General features: G+C 37.1%; 2 protein-coding genes across 2 annotated transcripts; one reads left to right on the top strand and one right to left on the bottom strand.

The window, feature by feature from the left end:
- Window positions 1-2,545: 2,545 nt before the first annotated feature.
- nms (neuromedin S) lies at window positions 2,546-10,652 on the top strand. The gene is made up of 7 exons (XM_063887482.1): window positions 2,546-2,872; window positions 4,570-4,616; window positions 5,141-5,197; window positions 6,071-6,097; window positions 6,201-6,284; window positions 6,651-6,725; window positions 9,306-10,652. Exons 1-7 carry the CDS (start codon window positions 2,683-2,685, stop codon window positions 9,333-9,335), a joined length of 510 nt encoding a protein of 169 aa, XP_063743552.1. The 5' UTR covers window positions 2,546-2,682; the 3' UTR covers window positions 9,336-10,652.
- Window positions 9,657-13,224, bottom strand: pdcl3 (phosducin-like 3). Its single transcript, XM_063887481.1, has 6 exons — window positions 12,976-13,224; window positions 11,677-11,794; window positions 11,414-11,504; window positions 11,160-11,303; window positions 10,366-10,574; window positions 9,657-10,198 (listed from the first exon to the last, which is right to left on the bottom strand). The coding sequence occupies exons 1-6, from the start codon at window positions 12,979-12,981 to the stop codon at window positions 10,050-10,052; spliced, it is 717 nt and encodes a 238-aa protein (XP_063743551.1). The 5' UTR covers window positions 12,982-13,224; the 3' UTR covers window positions 9,657-10,049.
- Window positions 13,225-16,139: the final 2,915 nt, after the last annotated feature.

The raw sequence follows: 16,139 nt of genomic DNA, 5'->3' as shown, positions 1-16,139 counted from the left end.
GCGTCCCTCAGGTGGCCGCTGTACAGGCATGGCACATATGTCAGCATATGTACCTGACCACAGGGAGATGCTTCAGGAGAGGCTGAGAAGCTAACGGCACATTCATGTTGAAGGGTAAATCGCACACCATATTATCCCGAGACACTGATGTTTCAGAATGCTATGATGGCAAGAACAAGAAGGACAGGGAGTGGGAACTTTCTACAGATTGCAGATATGTTCCTAATGAAAGTCACTTAAGTCATACACAGATATTTTCTGTATTCTTTCATGTGTGTTGTATAGGTTTTTGTGCATGTAAATGGTCAAAGGCTGAAATTCATATGTACCCTTCAGAGGGAGTTCAAAAACGTTGTTTACTTCTAGGACATTAGGACATCATTTGACCGGCTGACGTTGGTATCGCTTCAGTGACACTAATAGCGTAGCTGAAGCGCAGGTCATTTAACGAGACTGAAGCACTGGTCTTGTATCTGTGGTTGAGCCACTAAGTGGAGCGTTTCCACAATTCAAAATGAGAAAGTGAACAAGAAGCGCTTCAGCTGCTTCTCAGAGGCTCAATTATTCTTATTTCCTCTCCTTTTTTTCTGCGGGCCAATCACGCAAGATGGCCTGTGATTACCAGATCTTCAAATGCGCAACGTACTGGGAGGATTCAAGAGTCAACAGTGTTTGAGTTTATTGCTTTCTTATCTCGGCCACAAGACAGGGAGGCGGTTTGTTCAGCCTGTGGAGGAGCTCTATGTAGTCTTGTTTGGAATCACAAGATGAAATGATTTCAGCTTTGGGACGGTTTCTTTAAAAATGTATTCCATTACAATTACCGGCTACCTGTAGAGAGATGTAATCAATAACCTAATCTGAGTATCAACGTATAAAAGTAATGATTACTTTTGGAGGACCTCAAAATCAAATGCAATGCAAATGAATCCAAGAGAAAATGAATAACAATAAGAGGTTTTGCACGTATTTTATGTAAGACAACATAAAAATGTGACCTTAGAAAAGAAGAAACCAAGATATTTAGTATAAAAAAGGATGTATTGACAGGAAAACCTTCATGACGCAGATTCAGGCAGTAGGCGTTTAGATTCACTCTGAAAGTATTAGCCTACAGAACAGAACAGCTGACAGAAGAGAGGGAACATCAGATCCTTTACAACAAACACTAGATGATCTTTTTAGGTTTTGACTAGCAGTGAAATCCTGCTAACAATCCACCATTTTCAGAAATACGTTACGTCTTTTCTATATAACTGTAGGGGAATACAGTTACATCACACAGGTACCTCTAAAGCCTGATCCAGTGTTGTTTTATTCACCTGGTCAGTGTGCATGTGTGTGTGTGTGTGTGTGTGTGTGTGTGTGTGTGTGTGTGTGTGTGTGTGTGTGTGTGTGTGTGTGTGTGTGTGTGTGTTATTGTGTCCTGGGATTAACTGCTCAGATCGGGTTATTTTTAGCCAGACTGACACAAATATTCAAACCAGGTATTCTCCGGAAACTGACGCCTTGCTTCCACAACAAAATCCAGCATCATACAAGTTGTTCTGTCAGACTGCGGGATGCTTTCAGGTGTATTTTGAGGAAAGACCTTGATGCGAACACAATCATTTAGAGTTTAAGTAACATTTCGACGTACTTTATACTTCTACTTCATCACAATTCCAGGCATGTATTGTGCATTTTACTGATACATGTACTAAAACTCATTAACACATGTAAAGACACATGGTTTGATGCAGTACTGTTCTGTCCTATAGATGGAGGACACAATTGTGATTCTAAATATCATGGTTTCTTCTTTTTCTAAGGTTACATTGCTTATTGTCTTACAAAATACCCTAAAAACCATCTTATTATCATTTCTTTATTATTCATTTGCGTTGCATTTGATTTTGAAGTAATCAGTTTGCATTACTTTAACATTTTAATAGTCAGATAATATTTTTTAGAGGTCATTGTGATGGACAACATCTTTAGAATAACCTTCATAACCCTGTGTGAATGTGTTGAATTATCCGGGTCTATACGACATCAAAGTCAAAGTGAACTTTACTGTCGATCAGACCACGCAGCTAGTACAAGTAATTACACAGATGATTGACATTGCGTATCCCCATACTCCAAATGTGAAGAAATTGACACACAACATATAACATAGTAGTACACACAGATTTAAACACAAGGCAGAATAGAACATTTAGGCAGTAGGTGTAATATGGTAAAGTGCAGAGTGCAGCACAGCACCATTGAGGGCTGACTAAAAAACTATTCCTATAAAAGCTATTTGCATGTGTTAAAAAGACAAAAGTGACTCACCATCTTCATCACGTAATGATGTTTAAGTTAGCAAACACCACCGGGACGTGTTTCTAAATAATTAATTACCAATTTCCCTCTCAAGCAGAAGGAGGAGGAGTCATGTCTTTCCTCAGCACCCAATGTGCTTAGGGAAAACAAATCAGTGACACACGAAAAAACAACTCAGTATTCCCAGTGCAGTAGTATTCCCAGAAAAGCTTATGTGTGTGTGTGTGTGTGTGTGTGTGTGTGGGTTGGATGTGCGCAGGCGGGTGTGCTGATGACCGGGTCGTGTGATTGGTCACCTCTGCCCACAGGGGGATGCCTGGATGAGACAGTGTGCTTTTAAAGTGCTGCTGCACATAAAGCTGTTAGAGATCCATGAGGACAGAAGACGAAGAAGAGGAAGAAGAAGAGGAAGAAGAGACTAAACCAGGACTTCAGGAACAACCTCTCCAAAAAACGTGCGTAAAGTCAGAGAGGAAGAGGAGAGAGGAGATGCCTCTGCCGACCGTGAGACAACTTTTTCTTTTATGTTTGTTCTGGTTTCTTGGATCTTGGAGCACAACAGGTGGGTGATCATATTTCACATGTATTGACTTTGAAAGCATGGAGAAACCTAATCAAAATACTAAAAATGAGCTCATGCAAGAAATAAATGTAGCCTGAGGAAAAGATCAAATGGATTCACTCTTTAAAATACATCTGGAGGCAAAACTGTAAAGAAATAACGTAGATGTAAAGAATTTTAGGGATAATAGGAGATGAACTCAAGAATGTTTGTATAAGAAATTGTAAATGCAAGTAATAAATGACCTGAAAAAGATTGTAATCAAACACATGTCGAGCAAAAAGGGGCAAACTTATAAAGACAATATATAGATTTGATCATCATCGGGATAATAGGAGCAAAAATACTACAAAGAGTGAGCGTTTATTGTAAATGCAAATAACCTGTAAATCATGAGGTCAAAAAAGATGAATTGCAATCACTCCTTAAACACATCTGGCACAAAAAGGGGGCAAATGTACAGCTTATGATTGTGCACTTATAGAAGTTATTAATCATAGAGATAGCAGGGGAGGAAATATGATAAGGAATGAGTCATTGTAAATGCAAACACCCTCTGAATGACGAGGGATTGGATTCTCTTCTTGAAGCACATCAAGGTAAAAAATGACAGCTCATTATAAATATGTATATATAGCTTTTCCATCAGAGAGACAAAACAATAAAGAATACACACATTGAATTACATTTCAAAAAGAAGGGCTCTCAATAGATTAATTGAACCTTTCTTACTTACATTTCTTTGCATACGTGGATAATGTTTAGCTTGTGTGTTCAGTACTTCTATTAATCATGTTGATAATAAATAGATCTATTTTAAGTCATAGAGAGTTTTTGAGGATGAAGTTTTAAGACATAGGCAGAAACTATGAAATGCTCTTTTAGGAACATAGGCAGAGTGTTTCTGGAACAAAATCAACATCTTTTTAACATTATTGTAAACAAAGGAAAGGGGTGATTGGGTTAATCATATAAATGTGAGGAATGGTTAAAATAATAGCCTCATTAATTATCAATCATTAATGAGGCTATTATAACATGCCAGCAGGTCAGTTTTTGATGTCATTAACAAAAGGTTATTCATTTACACATCTACAGTACTAATGTCTAACTTTGTAAAAATAAACTAACTTTGTTTCTTAAGTTTGTTTGATTTGATCCAAATGTACAAGGATCTTCATTGTGACTCAAAACGCTACGACAAAGCCTTATTTTGCTTACAGAATCTGAGACGTTCTCCTTGTTAATGACTTATTTCTTGCTCTTTAAAGTGTTAACTACATAACCAATTCAATTCATCTACCTTTCACTGAACTCAGAGGCACATGTCATGCCTTTAAAATCCTTCATGAACCTTTAAAAGAACAAAGACCTCATGTTCAATGAACTCAAGTAGATGTATTAGAAACAACACCTGCTCAGTAAAAGGTACTTATTATTTTTAATGTTCAGAAAGCTCTTTATCTTTCTCAAACTGCCTGTGCTGCAGCACCTCTTTCCACCCTCTGTCTGAAACCAGAGCCCAGTCTGCTCTGATTGATTAGCTGTTGTGATTGGTCAACCGCTGAGAGATGTCCCGCCCCTTAGCCTATCACGTACAATGTGTTGGAGCGCTAGCCAGTAGAAGCCAGAGTGTTAGTGATGTCACTACGCTTCCACAGAATATATTCACCGGTCCTCCCTTTTCCTCTCCTCAGATGCCAGTGTTTACGATCAGTGGGAGGATGGGATAGAGTTAAGGAAGGTAAGGACATATATCATATTTGATATCCATCCAAAAATGTATTTATATAACAACAATACTTTTTAAACGTGAGTTAATGCTTGTATTTCTATTTGTAATTCACCCTTCTTTGGTTTTAAATGATACCACATTATTTCAGGGTTGGGAGTAAAAAATATAGTTTGTTAATTATGAAAATAGAAGAGCTGAAAAAGGAGGTTGTTGTGATTGATTCATCACTTGAATCATTACTAAGATGTAGAAGATAGATAAATATACAGCTTTAAAGTCAGTGTAAACTATGATAGGCTAGTCTACATCTAATAAAATGTCAACATCGTCTAATATCTTAATTAAAAGTTAGAAACTGGTTAAGAAAAGAGCAGCTAAAGAAACCATGGAGCTTTAGTGTGTCTCTGGTCCTGTGCCCACCTGATATTTGGGTCTGATTTAGTTTATTTTTTGAAACTGCACTAAGAAGTGAAATAATGTGGTGTTGATGCATCTGTTGTTGGTGATGAATGAAGTGTGTTGTCTCTCTTCAGGTTCGAGACATCCAGAGCGATGACTTGAGTGATGTTTTATGGGGAGACCAGGATGAGGTAAAATATGCAGTATTTTTAATAAGTAACATTACTGTCAACATTCAAGTTTTAAAAAATGGAGTAACGCATTTCCATCAGCTCCGTTTCATTTACAGTTTCCTTTTACAGTAATATATAATTTTTTGAAGCTGAGAGCAGCTGACACTAAAGGAGAGTAATGTTCCCTCAGTAATGAAAACCCTCACAATGAATCCTGTATTGGTTGGAATTTTCAGTACTTTATAAAGGTTGTTTTTTCATGATTTGGAAAGGAAGGTAGCAAGGAAGTGAGGAAACTGAGAGTTAATAGCATATGAGCCTCGTTGCTGTTTATCAAAGTTTTATCTGTGAAACTTCCAAACTGAGAATAAGCCTCAGGACATCAGATCAAATACTGACCTACAACTTCAAACAGAAGTCTCAGTTAATCATATTAAAAAATCTTAATAATTTAACTATTTTAATTAAGTATTCATCTGTTTGTAGAGATGGGCATATTGGCAATGTCAAATAGTATTATGTTTCTTTATCAAATTTGAAAAACTAGGAAATAATCGACAAATTTGAAGTGGTCTCAAAATGTAAATACAATATCTTCGTCCGTTTTAATCCCTGCTTCTTTTTTTAAACCTATTGGTATAACTTGTGATGGACCAAACTACAGGAACACATACTAATGCAACACCACTATCTATACCTGTATAAACTCTAGGGCTTCAGAAGTCACAACGTTGAATCAGCATGTGAAAAAAATGGATTATTACATTACATTAAAACCAGAATTTGCAGGAGTCCAATTGTTGTGTCACTTTTTTATACTTTATGCAACAAGCTGAATATCTAAGCCATAAACCGAAACCCACGTGAATAATCTGAGTTGTTTCCCCACAGGAGCAAGTCCAGAAAGTTTTCAAAAGAGTAAGTGTTCCCCTCAGCTCTGCTTATTTCTTATCTGTAGTTCTTGATGTGTTTTCCAGCAGCAGCACAGACTGACTCTCTGAATCTTCTCCTTCTCTTTCAGTTCCTGTTTCATTACTCTAAAGCACGCAACTCCATTGGATCTGTGCAGCAACCTGTGCTCTCCAGAGGAGCCAACAAACAGATGGTACTGTCTCCCTTTCATTCCTCCTTTGCTTTTCACTGATTCCACTGACCTTTTGACCTTGATGCCTTTAAAACATTGAAATAAAAGATAGAAAAGATCACATTTCCTGTTTGAAATGTTGGATAATCTTTCAAAATGACAGTAGTGCATGTACAAGGAGCCAAAAGCTGAATGATTGCACCAATTTTACCTCAATATTTGTGAATTCAAACATCATTTTTAGGCTGAGTTTTGTTTCACAGTGTCAAAACACGGCTGAAACTACGTCATTACTTTCTTGCATTTTTACTTTGACTTTCAGATTTAGTTTTTATGAGAGAAGCCAATATTGCTCTCTAAGTTCTCTCTTCCTTTTTGCTCCTCCAGTCTCATTCAGTTCATCCTCTGATGCGGCTTTTCCCCAAACTCTCCCAGAGGAGGAAGAAGAACATGGTGCTTTTGGTAAGAAAACACAGCACACGTACAGTGTTGGAGCAATTCTTTAAAAGGCAAACATACAATTTATTGCTGTGTTCATTCATAGTATGTTTACAAAGGTAGTACAAGTACTCAGATCTAGTACTTGAGTAAAAGTAGATGTACTCAGGTCTTGTACTTGAGTAAAGTAGAAGTACTCAGATCTTGTACTTGAGTAAAAGTAGATGTACTCAGGTCTTGTACTTGAGTAAAGTAGAAGTACCCAGATCTTGTTCTTGAGTAAAGTAGATGTACTCAGGTCTTGTACTTGAGTAAAGTAGAAGTACCCAGATCTTGTTCTTGAGTAAAGTAGAAGTACTCAGATCTAGTACTTGAGTAAAAGTAGAAGTACTCAGATCTTGTACTTGAGTAAAGTAGAAGTACTCAGATCTTGTACTTGAGTAAAGTAGAAGTACTCAGATCTAGTACTTGAGTAAAAGTAAAAGTACTCAGATCTTGTTCTTGAGTAAAAGTAGAAGTACTCAGATCTTGTTCTTGAGTAAAGTAGAAGTACTCAGATCTTGTACTTCAGTAAAAGTAGAAGTACTCAGATCTTGTACTTGAGTAAAAGTAGAAGTACTCAGATCTAGTACTTGAGTAAAAGTAAAAGTACTCAGATCTTGTTCTTGAGTAAAAGTAGAAGTACTCAGATCTTGTTCTTGAGTAAAGTAGAAGTACTCAGATCTTGTACTTCAGTAAAAGTAGAAGTACTCAGATCTTGTACTTGAGTAAAAGTAGAAGTACTCAGATCTAGTACTTGAGTAAAAGTAGAAGTACTCAGATCTAGTTCTTGAGTAAAAGTAGAAGTACTCAGATCTTGTTCTTGAGTAAAGTAGAAGTACTCAGATCTTGTTCTTGAGTAAAAGTAGAAGTACTCAGATCTTGTTCTTGAGTAAAAGTAGAAGTACTCAGATCTTGTTCTTGAGTAAAGTAGAAGTACTCAGATCTTGTTCTTGAGTAAAAGTAGAAGTACTCAGATCTTGTTCTTGAGTAAAGTAGAAGTACTCAGATCTTGTACTTGAGTAAAAGTAGAAGTACTCAGATCTTGTTCTTGAGTAAAAGTAGAAGTACTCAGATCTTGTACTTGAGTAAAGTAGAAGTACTCAGATCTTGTACTTGAGTAAAGTAGAAGTACTCAGATCTTGTACTTGAGTAAAAGTAGAAGTACTCAGCTCTTGTACTTGAGTAAAAGTAGAAGTACTCAGATCTTGTTCTTGAGTAAAGTAGAAGTACTCAGATCTTGTACTTCAGTAAAGTAGAAGTACTCAGATCTTGTACTTGAGTAAAAGTAGAAGTACTCAGATCTTGTACTTGAGTAAAAGTAGAAGTACTCAGATCTTGTACTTGAGTAAAGTAGAAGTACTCAGATCTTGTACTTGAGTAAAGTAGAAGTACTCAGATCTTGTACTTGAGTAAAGTAGAAGTACTCAGATCTTGTACTTGAGTAAAGTAGAAGTACTCAGATCTTGTACTTGAGTAAAGTAGAAGTACCAGAGTGTAGGAATACTCTGTCACAGTGAAAGTATTCTAAATGTTCCTCCAGTGAAAGTAGAAAGTATTCTCCTCTAAATGTACTTAAAGTAGCGACAGTAAAAGTAGTCATTGTCTGATTGGTCCATTTCAGAATAATATCTCTGATATGTTTTATAATGATTGATCATTAAAGTGTTCTCAGAGCTGGTAAAGGTGCAGCTAGTTTGAATGGCTTTGTATACTGCAGGGTAGCTGCTGGATTTACTGCAGGTGAACTAAAGGCTGATTTAAGGTCTGATTATATTTACCATCAGTAATCCTAATCTGCCTAGCAACTAAAGGGATTAAATACATGTAGTGCAGTAAAAGTATCAAGTAGCATAACATGGAAATACTCAAGTAAGTACAAGTATCTTAAAAGTGTAGTGAAGTACAGTACTTGCGTAAATCTACATGTATCATTAGTTAGTGTAATTAGTTAGTATTTAGTTAGTCTAGTTAGTAAAGTAGTTGTTTATGCTTTTATTTTGAAGGCAGCTTTGGCTGATCAGGTATTTATTTGAGACAGGTGGAGTTGGGATGGCTAAAAGGGCAATTTGTAGGAAAACCGCTGTCATTATATTGTTGGATATTGGATTATTGGAAAAACTAGGATCTTACCTGGACTTCGGATATTTCTGCGTATGATTCGCTAGCTAACGCTTCAGCACCACATTTAGATTTAGTAAATTACGTTTTATTTCTTAATGATTTTGACAGTAGATAAGTGTTCTTTAACTCTCAGGTGTATGTTACAATGTTAGGAGGCTTTCTGATTACCTGCATGTTTGCCCTACCTGGTTTAAAGTTGCCAGACATTGTTGTCGAACTACACCACTAAATACCTTCATGCACCTTTGTCCTCTTTTATGAATATTAAAGCTCAATTCTCTTCGTAATGAAGGTCAGACAAAGGTTTCTGAGGAAGAAAATTCTAATTCAAACAAAGTTTCTTGTGTATTCCTCTTCTGTTGACTAGAAGTCAACCTTTTCCGAGAAGAGTAGCAGCACTTTAATCACAGTTCAGACTCTTTCTATTTCTTCCTAATGAAGATTCGAGGTCCGCCGGAGGGGATGTTGTAGAAGAAACGGGAAATGACACTCAACAGAAGAGCAGAAAGGCTTCTTCTATACATGCCGACCACATCTGAATCTACGGCTGGAGCAACAGAAACATCTCCGACAGAAACATGACTTTTTGATAACAGAAAATAAATTATTGTACAGCTGGAAAACATAGAACTGCACTACCATGTGTCTCCTGCTTCCAAATGTGAATGAGTCAATGTGAAGCGCTACCAAACACACACACACAACACATGGGTATGCAGAATACAAACAACTGGATTAACAGTCACACAAATAACCCGATAAATGAGAATAAAGGAGAAAGGAGGGCGTAGGTTTTTGTGGCAAAGAGCTGAACTCACATTTAATCCAACAGATTTGAATGTACAGGTACATTTTGTGACATAATTATCATGAAAACGTAATAAAAAAAGTGACAATTTGTCTTTGACGCATTTGTGAATATTCAGGTGATGGAGTCGGATGTTTTTTTTCCAGATTACAAAATGGTTTTCCCCCGAGGAAATGTACTGGAGGCTGTGTGGTTCAACAACAAGGTCATAGGTCCAGCCAAGTGCCCTCCAGCAGGATGGAGTTCAACATCCACCCACATGGTTTAAATATGAAATGTGTTTGCTGATAAAGGAGACGCTTCCCGCTCTCCGTCCCCGCTGAAGGTCCTCTGAGTGTTTCCCACGCAGCGATTCTGGAGCGATAAACGTTTGTTTTCTAACAGTCCTCGTCCTCGGAGTCGCTGTCCTTTCGGGAAGGAAGCGAACTTCTGATCGATGACATCATCTTGTCTTCGATTTGTTTCCGTGGGTTTTCCTCCAGGTCTGTCTTCACGGCGCCGGACTCTGATAACCTCCACTCCAGCTCTGAAGGACGGACACAGGATGAAGAGGAGAAGGCTTCATTAATACAATTAAACTGATCCTGCTGGACAAATCCAAGACACACCTAATACACATTTATTCATAGCTGAACCAGTGTTTACATCCTCTGATCTTTAGGATTTAAATGCTTCTCTAATGTCTTTTCCTACCATCAACTTTGAGGTTCATGCCCCCGAAGACGAGCGGCCCGATGAACTGCGCCTTCATCTCGCCCTCGCGGTACACGAAGATGGTGGGCAGGTTGCGGTCGGGGTAGTTGGCGATGCAGGTGGTGGAGATGGACTTGAGGAACTTGGTCTGAGGGAACTTCCTGGCCAACGTAGTCAGGTGCTGGTTGATGAGGGTGCACAGAGGGATGCTGGGAGAGGAGATGAACAGATAGAAAGCTTTATACACATCTGTCAGGGCTGCACTTGCTGCTGGTAAAGGGCCAACAAAAGTTTGTTATAATGGGAAAATGATTGGCGGATAGAAAATACCACATAATTACTTTCATTAATTGCTCAAATATTTTTGACAGCTCATTTTGTTCAATCAACCAGTCCAAATAGGTATATATATTCCAGTTACAGTGACGTGGAAAATAAGTAAACATCACATTTAAGAAGGTTAAATATTTAGCATTTCGCTTGATAATTTACTTTAAGAAATAATTGATACTAAAAAATGTTGTTTTCTGTGATTCAATAAGTCTATCACTACGCAAAAAGCAATATTCAAAATGCAAGGGGTTTGGGGTTTAGGTTTTGCTCCTGTGCAACCTCGAAAAAATGACTCACAGGAAAAAAGTCCTGATATTAAGAGCTGTGTCAGACAGGAAATGACTCACACTCGACCGGAGGACAGTAACATTTTGCACGGTCTAAAACGGGTTCACCCGAACCAGTCAGAAGCATCAAGAAACAACCCTAAACTATGTCTTGTCTTTGTTTGAATAACCCACCCCTGTTTGTAGAGGTGCAGCACCACCCAGATGTCGTCTCCGGCCTTGTTGACCTCCTTGATGTAGTCCTGCCCAGAGATTTCCACCACCTCTCCGAACACATTCTTCAGCTGAGTCGATTTCCACTCTGCGAGGCGTTTCTGTCTGCGAGCAGGAACAACTCATGTCAGTGTGCAGTCAGATTAAACGGCTTGAGGCCCTGAAGAGTAACAGTTTAATACACAGTATTGGTTGTTGCTCCAGCTTTTACTCACCTGTACATTTCAATGGCAGCCTCGTCCTCCTCACCAAACTCATCTTCATTCTCATCCAGATCTTCCAGCGTCATGTCCTCGTATGTTTTCACTATCAGAGACACAACGGTAACAGCAGCTCATTACATGTTCTGCACATGCTCTAACCCTTAGTGATCAATTAAGGGTACACTACATGATTTTAATTTGTACTTTTTCACAGTAAGGACACTTTAAAAATCATGTTTCTAAGGTGCCATATATATTCCATGTCCTTCTCTTACCGATAGACTGCTGCTGGAGGGCCAGCTCCTCCTCTTCATCATCTTTAGGGACCTCTTTGGGAGGAAGGATGCCTTTCTTCCTCAGGATATCATTCCACTCTGTGTCTTCATTTGGGTCCTGGGGAAAAAACAGAGCAATTATAATGTACTGTTACTCAGACTTCTCCTTCAGTTTGGATATTTAATTTGTGTATTTTTTAATAAATGAAACATTGATTTCAAAACCTAAACCTGATAGTATTTTTTTTAGGTATCACTAAATCCTCCTTATCTGCTGAGGACAGAGCTCCAGGGCATGAGCCTCGCCTGCAAAGCGGGTAATGTCATGTTGTGTCTGTATGCTAGGATGTGAATTTCAGCTCAAAGTAATGGAGCTAGAACACTGACAACATGGGCTTTTTAAAAACTGCATTTATACTCCATCTTGAACTAGTGTACCAACTAATTGTTCAACAAGAACAGTTCTTGTACCAGCTGCTCACATGCCAACATGTTATGATGCTTTGTCATGTGTTGGGGAGTGAGCTAGATAATAGCAAGGCTTGACATTCCCCAGCTTAATAACTTTAACACTGGCCCTTCCATGCATGTCTTTTAAAAAATAAATAATAATACAAATATATTCTAGATGAAACTCTTCATATACCAACTAGTATCGTACCCAATGATTGTACTACCGAGGTGACAAATAGCACCTGATGACTACACATATAACTCACATTATTTACAGGTTACAAACACTTTATTGTGAGGACTTTTAAACTTGTCCTCATTTGACAAATAAGCAGTCAAGCTTCCATTTTGTAGAATATAAGTACACTATTTCCTCATTTTAAAAAGCCTGGGACTTTCTACTTACATCATAAAGCTTATTATGGAGTATTTACGTTTTTATAACCACACGTTTGATAAAATGGTCATTAGTTACACTTCTGACTGAAAACTAATCGGGTTATCAAATCAAAGTTTATTTATATGGCCCAATATCACAAGATCTCAGAGGCTTTACAGATTAACAAACTTGAACGACAGTGCTAAAAGATAAATCAAATTACAGGAAAATAATCAAAAGAAAAGATAGAGTGTAAAATACACACCCAAAAAAAATGGTGATATTAGCACTTAGCTAGCTCAAGCTAACATTTAAACAGCTGATACGCCCAGCTACACTGCTAAAGCTAAATAAATAAAGAACTCTTCGATTTTCTCAACACACAACTTCGACATCAACCGATGTTAAACACCACTTTCACCAACAACCAACCACAGCGTTTAAAGGTTTAACGAAGCTTTACAAACCTGCATTTTGTCAGATAACAGCTTCCTCTGAAATCACACCACTGCTGTCTTCTCAGAAACGGAAACAGAAAGGAGTGTTCGGGTGGAAACAATGAGCTACCACTGTTTTAAATTAACTCACTATACTTCCAGGATTAAAATGAAATCCCTGTTGATTTTTCAGAATTTAATTTGAGAACAAACTGTATTTTGACATGTATGTATGTGGCGCTAGAACTTCGTTATCCACGTGTTATAAGACGAGGAACATTATGCATTATAGATCGGACAATAATAAAAGTGACACCGACTTCCTTTTGACGCTCGATGCGACCATATAAGGAGCGGGAGCGCGGCATTCCATTTGTGGCTCTAGCGGAGAAAGAAACCAAACAGGTGCTGCTGCTGCTCACACACACACACACACACACACACACACACATACACACACACACACACACACACACACACACACACACACACACACACACACACACACACACACACACACACACACACACACACACACACACACACACACACACACTACTCCGTACAGTATGAGATGTAGCGAGACTACCACATCAAAGTGAAAACTAAAAAGCGAACCAGTTCTTATCATTTCTTGATGAACAGATTTCCTTTTCGGAGTGTGACTGTAATGTGCTTATCTGAAGTTAGTATTCCATCACTGAATGCTGATTAACACACACTCAGCTTTTCTTTATAAAACATGTGTATGTTTACTTTGAAACATAACAGCCACATGAATCTAATGGAGTAAAAAGTCAAATGAACTCTCTAAATATAACATTATTGGTTGTATAGTATGTATAGTATCTTACAATGCAGGCAAAAGGACCAAATTGCAGTGCATTTACCGTGTATTACTATAACCAGGAATTAACCAATCATTTAAAACCCACATTAAGTAAAAACATGATTACACACACACACACACACACACACACACACACACACACACACACACACACACACACACACACACACACACACACACACACACACACACACACACACACACACATATGACCGAAATGGATGTAGTATATTGCTTAAATTAAAACGTATTAAAGTTATCATTGATGTGGAGCCATGAGGACGCTTTCTTCATGGGAAATCTGCGACACACATCGTTGAAATCTAATTTAAGCTTCTGCCTGTTTCCCTTGCTCAACTTCCCCTTTTTCTAATTCCTCTTCTTACTTATTATACTTTACAGAAGCACAGTCAATCCATTTATTTACCGAATACAAATATGTTACATTAAATAATAAGTGGCAACAAACGTAGAGGCTGGAGCCAGGAAGTGGGATTTGAGTGTTGGTAGTTATTGTCCAAAATTAGGACCACTAATTGGTTAATTAATCTATGGACTATATTGGTTGGTACATGATGTTGGGCTTACACAAGTGAGAGTATATGTAATAATCGAATTGACAGACTATACAACTGGTCATGGTCCTAAAAGTGATGCCTGTACAATAAGTGTTGAAAAAATACATCTCAGAAAAAACAAATGTCACCATAACTTTCATCCTATTGTTGCATTTCCGGTCTTGAAGAGGTAGGCTATACAGTCATTGATTCTTGTATTTACATGAGGAAATCCCATGTTGGTCTACATGCTAAGTGCTGACTGTTAGATTTGACATTTAGCTGTATTTTTAATTGTTGGTTTTCACATTGAGTTATCTTGGTCTAATTATTATCTGCTGTTTAGCAAATAAATCCCTCTAGATGATACACACCAGGTAAAGACTGAAATGTGAGTTCGTTTTATTTAACTATTATAATATGTTGGGTAATTTGCCATTCAGTTGTCATGAGCGGTTGATAACAGGACATTCCTATTCATCTTATTCAGGCACTGTCCTAATAATGAATGGTCTGAATGTGTCATCAGAATTGGGTTTACTCAATAAAATAAAACCAAAAATCCCAAATCGGGATCAATATAAGAAATATGTAATATAAAAGTAAATCCTATCTTATCTTAAATACATAAATGTGCTTTGGTGTGAATTGGAGCAAACATAAACCATATAAGAGGAACAAAATGTAAAAGAAGAGCAAATAAAAAAAGTATTACAAAGAGCATATACAAAAATGGGAAATACATTAAGAAGGGGTCCAGTTATTGTACACATATTATGTACAGTAATATATGAATTTATAATATGAATGACTGTGCGGTTTTTGAAGTGGTAAAAGTGTGAAGAAATGTAAAAAAAATAGTAAATAGTCAATAAACTTTTGTGTCATGATTAAAGCCTTGAGCACCTGAACGTTGTGTCAGTTGAACAGCCAATCACAGGAGGGCTAGTGCATATTTACCGGAAGGGAAAGTCAGTGAAATGCGGAAGAGTAGTATGAGAAAAACGAAGAGCTCTCACTCTGACCCTGATTTCAAGGAACCACAAACGCCACTTTTGTGTTTAATTTTTTGGGGGAATATTTTCCTTTTGTAAATGTCTTTTATGACAACAAAACAGTGGGAACAAAATATGTTTGGTCCACAGTTTTTAAAAGAGGGCATGTAAGTGAACCATAATGAGCTGATTGTCAATGTGTGGTTTTATTTTATTGAAGATGAAGGATATTGCCAGATTCAGTTTGTGATTATTCTTACACATAACATTATCTCGTTAAGATATACATTGTGGGCTATGCAAGTGTTATAGTCCACAACCAAACATAAAAACAAAGTAGAAAATGCTTAGCTAAATATATTAAAACATATATTTTAATAAAATGCATAGCCTAGTAAAAACACTACAACTAAAACAAACACGCAGGGTGGTACACATTTACAACAACATGTATTTATCAGACAGTAATTGCTGTCAGCTTTTTATTCTAAAATGAAAGCAATCAAGGTTTTATTCAGGTTTTATTGTGCTATATTCTGTTTATGGGTTTGAAAACTATAAAAACATGAACGTATATCTATAAAAAGGCATTAATATTTATTAAGAATATTTTCCTGATATTAAATGATAATATTATATTTTTATTAAACATTTTAAAATATTGTATTCATATTTGTCAATACTTATTAAACATTTAAAAAATATCTGCTCAACTACAGCCAGTGTCCAAACATTTAAGAGTGAGCTGAATATTTTTCTTTAAAAAACACAATATCTTAATAAACAAAAAGT

The sequence above is a fragment of the Eleginops maclovinus genome, chromosome 7 (genome assembly GCF_036324505.1).
Source record: "Eleginops maclovinus isolate JMC-PN-2008 ecotype Puerto Natales chromosome 7, JC_Emac_rtc_rv5, whole genome shotgun sequence".
Lineage (NCBI taxonomy): Eukaryota > Metazoa > Chordata > Actinopteri > Perciformes > Eleginopidae > Eleginops > Eleginops maclovinus.
The sequence above is the reverse complement of the archived record's forward strand: the minus strand, read 5'-3'. Positions and strand labels throughout refer to the sequence as shown.